General features: G+C 37.9%; 1 protein-coding gene across 1 annotated transcript; it reads left to right on the forward strand.

The window, feature by feature from the left end:
- The first annotated feature begins 2397 nt into the window (after nucleotides 1-2397).
- Nucleotides 2398-6299, forward strand: LOC107789789 (putative serine/threonine-protein kinase PBL11). The gene is made up of 5 exons (XM_016611657.2): nucleotides 2398-2724; nucleotides 3321-4007; nucleotides 4427-4684; nucleotides 4865-4984; nucleotides 5465-6299. Exons 2-5 carry the CDS (start codon nucleotides 3354-3356, stop codon nucleotides 6086-6088), a joined length of 1656 nt encoding a protein of 551 aa, XP_016467143.1. The 5' UTR covers nucleotides 2398-2724; nucleotides 3321-3353; the 3' UTR covers nucleotides 6089-6299.
- The last annotated feature ends 523 nt before the right edge of the window (nucleotides 6300-6822 follow it).

Raw genomic sequence — 6822 nt, forward strand, 5'->3', positions numbered from 1 at the left:
CCCTCAAGGACATGTGGATCTAGCTCGAGCCCGTGATTGGTCAACCTATTCCCTGCCCCGAGTGCCAATCCCGGTCGGAAGCGGTCGATCATTATCTCTGTTCCGGAGGATGTCCGGGTCCTTTACGCCGCTGTTGGGGTAGCTAGTTACCTCTTGTGTCTGGTGACTGAAGAAGACCAGTCAAAGATGAACGAGGTGGAATCTCCATGCTTGTTCAACGAAGCACATCAGGCATTGACTCGGGTAAGGTGTTACCAAACCTTTTCATTTTCCAGCTTTGGTCACTTAATGATCTTAATATTTTTCCTCTTATCTGCAAGCCTCGGTGCTTCACCATGAGACCTTCCTCCAATATCGAGAAGAGTTGAGTCTCCTCGAGGCTGAAGCCAAAGAGCTTATTGAGAAGAGAGATATGTACAAACTTCTTAGTGAGCAATGCGAGGGGGACAAGAATCACGAAACTCATCCATTTATAAAGCAAATAGGAGGACTCACACTGATGAATAAGACCGGATCAAAATAAAACTGATGCTCCTCTATGACAAACCGAAACCATACCTATAGCGACATCATCTGGTGCATCGTCCTCAGCCTTACCGGGGAAAGAATATCAACGAGCCAGGCCTCCCTCTCTAGGACGCCCTCTACCCGCCCGTCCTCCACTTCTAGCTGGCTGTGTATGTGGAGTAGCAACTGGAATGGAACCCATAGCTTGAGTGCCCTGATGAAATCCACCTCTCCCGAGTCTGGGACAATCCCTTATGATGTGCCTGGTATCGCCACAATCATAACAACCCTTCTGTGGTCATGGATGTTGGTATTAAGACTAAAAATGACCGATCGAATCGTTACATATAGTAAGTAAATCTAGTTTATTCAATGTGACAAAAGATTAATACAGACTTTACCATTATCATAGGTAAAATTAAATGGGATGAAAAAAGTTTTGTAACTTGTATTGGATAAAAAGTAACATGCGTGAAACTAATCCTATTTTGCAATAGCTTTGAATTATAAGTTCAATCATGATTACTTTTCTTATTGCATTCGATAGAATTTAGCCGAAACATGTTAGTTTTAATCACAAATCTAAACTGTTAACCTGGGAAAAAAAAAATAAGCGATGAATTATCACCAGTAAAATTATATTGGTGATGTAAACATCTTTTATAATGGCAATATATATAAGATTAATCATGTTATTTATGTGTAGGATTCAAAAAGGAGAGAAGATCGTGTGTAGGAGGTAACTAGAGTGTGATTACACAGCAAAATTAAATGACAAAAGAGTAGATTTCAGTGGGACCCAATGAGTGCTTTGAAAGGCAATCGTAGCCGTCGATCTCTCCTTCGCAAGCCAAACAAACGGCTAATATACGAGAGTCAAAGACTCATCACTAAGGTGTCTTTTAGCATGTTTGGCAACATTCTAAAATCTGTTTATTTTGATAAGTGTTTTTTTAAAAAGTAATTTTTTAAAAAGTAGTTTTTAAAAAAGTAGTTTTTAAAAATATACTTTTTGTGAGAATCGATTTATGTTTGACTAATTAATTTAAAAAATATTTTTAAAAAGTAATTACTATTTGACTAAGCTTTTGAAAACTGTTTCTAAGTATATTTTTTTCTCAAAAGTGATTCTCAGAAAAGTACTTTCGGAGAGAAACTACATTTTTTTATTTTTCAAAAAATATTTCTACTTCTACTCAAATATATTTTTTTCCTTCTAAAATCTTAATAAAACACTTTAATTTTTGGCCAAAAATACTTTTAGCCTAAGAAAAATATTTTTGACCCAAAAAAAGCTTGGCCAAACTGTATTGGAAAAAAAAGAAAAGGAACCATCTTTTTTCCAAAAAAAAGAAAAAATAATTAACTGTTATTATTATACAGTTGCTGTTGCTATTAGTAATAATTTTCCAAACTTTGGCTGGGGCTGTCACTTTAATCGAGGGCTCCTCTTGGTTGAATTTCGAGGTACTTTTTCTCTTATAGCACAGCACTTCAATTTACAATCATACCCCTACAACTTTTTGTTTTTGAAATTTTCCTATCCTTCCCAACAATTTTAGTTGTTTAAGTAACCGAAATTATCCAAGTTTATTGACAAAGAAATAATTTTAAATTGTCATAGTCATGATAATAGTTAATATGTTATTTAAATTGAACTAACGCTTGACTGACATCCGATTTGATGAGATTTTAACTGAGTCATGAGTGGAGTTGATATGAAACCAAAAAAAAGAAAACTCGAAAATCTAACTTGAAAATAAACATTGATCATAGTATTAAATTGAAAATTTGATAATTTATTTTAGGGAGTGTATAAAAAATTTGTTTTAAGGGGCAAAAATGTCTTTGTGATGTGGTATGTGTGATAACAATAAAAGGGCATCTTTCTTAAATTGAGAAATGTACTCATTGGGGGGTTTTGGTTGGTTTGAGTGTTTGACTGCTGCTTCTTGTACTCCATTTCTATGAACTCTCTTTCTTCCTTTTTCTCTCTCAAAAATCTGCTCGTCTTTGCCTTTCCTCATTTGTATTCATTTGACTTGTCTTTAGGGTTTCTTTGCTAACCAAAAAATCTAGTCTTGCAAAGTCATCAACAGATTTGGAAATTTCATTACTTGGGGTTGTTCCTAATCTCAAGAAATCAGTAAAGTTTCAAACTTTAAGCTCAGAACAGTTCAAACTTCAATACAATTTACTCGGGTGCAATTTTCTAAGGTTGGTTTTTTGCCTTTTCTTTTGTTCTTAGTTTCTGTGAATTGATAGTCCATTTTCAGAATTTGCTATTGTGGATCCCTGTAGTTGCCAAAGATCTTTTTGTGGTTGTTTAGATTGGTTTATCATTATTTCTGATTTTTGAAAAAAAAAAGTTTCTATTGGATCATCCTATTCAATTTGAATGTTAAATCTAAAAGAACAATTTTGGCCTTCTCTTTTTTGAAAATTTAGCAGCTCATATATTTAGTGACAGCACTCCTCCATAATTAATGATATATCACCTTTTGTTTTGTGGAAATTTAGATAAATTTTGGATTTATCTATGTTTGTTCTCTTGCTCATTTGTGCCTTTAGAACCTAGAGATTTAATTGCTATAGTTTTTAATTCTGTACTGCTGAAGATTGGGCAATTTTTGTATATCCTACTTCAGACATAATAATCATTGTCTTAGGTGACATCAATGATACAATTCTATTTTGTATGTTACAAAATTTGTAATCCTATAGATTGATGATTTGTAGCACATGAAGGTTATTGAGTTTTTTAATATGTCAGAGTGGAAATCATAAGTTTCTTTATGCTACTGATTTGGCAGGAGGATATAAAACCTGAAATTGTAGACACGAAAATGGGTTGTTTCACAGTTTTAAAAAGTAAGAAGAAGAAGTCTGAACAGAGTATCCACATCAAACGTGTGAATCCTCAGGAAAATTCTCCTACTGTGTTGCCCGAGCCCCAAGTGCACACACGGGCATTGCAGTCGGCACCCCCAAGTTTTAGAACTAGAGTAAAACCTGTACAGTCGAATAACCGAGTAACAAGCAGTAGGACACGGGCACTCTCTGCCCCATCGAGCCTGGACGCAGCAGAACAAGATGCTCTAGCATCGAATGAATGTGAGGAACAGGAGGAGTTAAGGAGTCGTGTTGGTTCGATCAAGGAATACCAGTCACCAACTCCTCAGCCTCTTCCTCTTCCTTCACCACAGAGTGCTGCCACTCTCAAGACTATGGGAAGCTTTAAAGTTGTGAATGCTAGTGGCCCTCTGAATGCCTCTGGACCGCTGCCGTTGCCTCCTACACTGCCTCCAACCTTGCCTTCTACTGGAGCACTCAGGAACTTCTCATTTGAAGAAATTGCTTCTGCCTGCCACCGGTTCTCTCCTGAGCGATGTATGTCTGAAGGTCTCTCTTCTGTTATCTACAAAGCTTCTTTTGGCGATGATGCCACTAGTACAAAGAAGCTTGAAGCCACTGTAACCCGCCTTCATCCTTCTTCGCAGGTAATGTACAATTTGACTTATTGACTTTGAATTATCTTGTCTGTTCATCATCTTTTGTAATCCCCCTCTGTGTTTTTGTTTGAAGAAGAAGACGTTCAGGTTGGGGGGGGGGGGATCTTTCAAGGTCCAAACGGCTGATAAGTTTGGGATGGCTCATATTTGGTTAGATTGGTGACTTTGGTTCTTCCATCGAGATAGCCTGCATATGCAATTTTAGAGCTACTGGCACTGTAAAGAATTTAGTACAACGCAACTCCTGCTTCATGCTGTAATTAAAATTTTTATTTGTACATCATGTGAGGGAAAAACGGTCTGATTCCATGGTTTAAATTTAAGATGCAATTTGGCAGGTTACTTGATTTAGCAATTCTTTATGAATTTTGGAAGGTTTACTATCTTTTACTTTTTGGCTTTTCCAGGGGTTAAAGGAATTCGTGACTGAGGTCAACACATTAGCTTCTTTACAACATCCGTCACTTTGTAAACTCATTGGTTTTCATGCACGGGAAGGTTCCGACCACAGAATGTTGGTTTATGAGAGGCTTTTCCATGGAAGCTTAGACCGGCTTTTGTTTGGGAGGTCAGATGGTCCCCCGATGGACTGGAATGCTCGAACGAAAATTGCTTTGTGTGCTGCTCAAGGTCTCACATTCCTGCATGAGGAAGGACCTTTCCAGGTGTCAATGCTGCTTCCTGAATCTGTAGTCTAATGAGAGTTACTTTTTATTTTCCATATGCAACCTTGTAATATTCCGTGTCACCTCTGTATCTCTCTTATTAAGAATCTCCAGCTTTTGTCATTGGGCTAGGCCTATGCTAGTCACATAGTTTGCTAAGTTTCTTATTTTCCGTAACAGGCAATGTTCCATGAATTTTCCACTGCAAATATACAAATAGATAAGGATTTTAGTGCAAAGCTTTCGGGATATGGATGCATTACACATATACAAGAGACAGACATATCTTGCAGTTCAACTGTAAGTTTCCTCTGTTAATAGTTGTAGAACATTTATTTCTCTGTTAAAAGGCCGGTCTTAGCTCCTAGGTTTGTATGGGGGGTTTTGTTTGTTCGCGAGAAAGGATTCCTCGTCAAGCAAGTTTGGGGGGTCAGCATGGACTTAGATCTGATGCCATAAACTAAGATGGAGGAAGAGAGAATTGCTTTTGTTCAAAGTTTTAGTCACATATAAAACTTTGTGCTGTGCACACTCCACATATTAGTCGAGTCATGTATAGTGGATGTGGCTTTTAATAGGAGTAACCACAAGGCCTGTGCATCATATGCCGTAAAGATTAATAATTTTTTTGCAAAAAAATCGTGTTTGTGCCTTCTGAAAAAAATAATCGTTTTGTATCACTCTCTCTTGTCTAATTGGCAATTTGACAGGTGTTTTGCTTGCAGTTGTTCACATTTTCCTGACTTGTTCAGAGATCCTAAAATTTTCTTGTTAATTCAGGCTCTGGGAAATCTCTCTGAAGAGACTCTGGAGCGAGGATTGTTAACCCCAAAGAGCAACGTTTGGAGTTTTGGGATTGTTCTTCTTGAGTTGCTGACTGGGCGGAAGAATTTAGACAGTCGGCATCCAAAGGAGGAGAGGAATTTAGTGAAGTGGAGCAGGCCTTTCCTAGCTGATGACGGTAGATTATCGCTAATCATGGATCCCCAGTTAAAAGGTCGGTTCCCTGCGAAAGCAGCAAGGACAGTGGCTGATATTGCTCAAAGATGTCTGCAAAAGGATCCATCTGGAAGGCCCACCATGAGAACTATAGTGGAGCAACTCAAGACTATACAAGTGATGAAGTACCCTTCTAGGTTTCCTCTGCAAGAGCCAGGGGCAATTAGTGTAAAACACATGTCAAAGTCTCCAAGCCTAAACGGAATCATTACACCAGCACCACGGTTAAGCTTCTCCCCGTCACCACCGATGCACCCTCTATCTATTTCTCCCACAAGGACTGCTGCTCCATTCTTGTCTCTACCTTCATGTTCCTCCAACCTCTCTATGGAGGACCTTGATCGACTGGAAAGCCGGAGGCCATCATCTTCATCTGTTCGGAGATCTAGTGTTGAAGGATTTTGATTGTTTGTAGAGAGCATTTTTTCATTATTGTTTTTTTCTTTTTCTTTTTTGGGGCCTTCCCTTTTTACATGAAAAGATATAGAAGATAAACTTGTGGCTTTCCACCTTCCCTTTCCTCAAGGAAGAAGATGTGGGGAATAACATTTTGTAGATATGGTTTCTATTTGGTTTGAGTAGTGTTCCCTAATCGAGATCCTGAGGGAGATGTTAATATGGCTTCTTTTTCTTTTTCTTGTTTACCCCCAACCCCTCGCCTGGAAAAGAAATGTAAGAAAGGAAAACGAAAGAGGAAATGAAGGAAAAAATTCCCCTCATAAAGTTCTGTTTTTTGTTGAAAAAGAATGTATATTTGCATAGTGGTTATCTTAAAAGAGTAAGCTATACATTTCTCTTTTCTTGAACAGCCAGCAGATACACCAGTAATTGCAGCAATTTTTCTTATGCTAAATAGTAAATAAACTAGATATCTCTTTATAATAAAGCTCGCCGCCATCAACGAACTAAGCCTTAATTCCAAACATGTCTGACTATATGAATCCTCTCTATCAATTCTTGCCATTCAGACCTATTTCATTCATGAAAAAGCACACAGTGACAACGGAATCAATACACTTCCAGAGTTGAAAACCTCGTTCCCACGCATATATACCCCAGGTTTATTTCTTGGCACCACCCCACTTTTCAATGCAACACCATACAAGTAACAAGCAGTCAATGGCTTTCCTTGTTGATTC

Source organism: Nicotiana tabacum, chromosome 2 (assembly GCF_000715075.1).
Source record: "Nicotiana tabacum cultivar K326 chromosome 2, ASM71507v2, whole genome shotgun sequence".
Lineage (NCBI taxonomy): Eukaryota > Viridiplantae > Streptophyta > Magnoliopsida > Solanales > Solanaceae > Nicotiana > Nicotiana tabacum.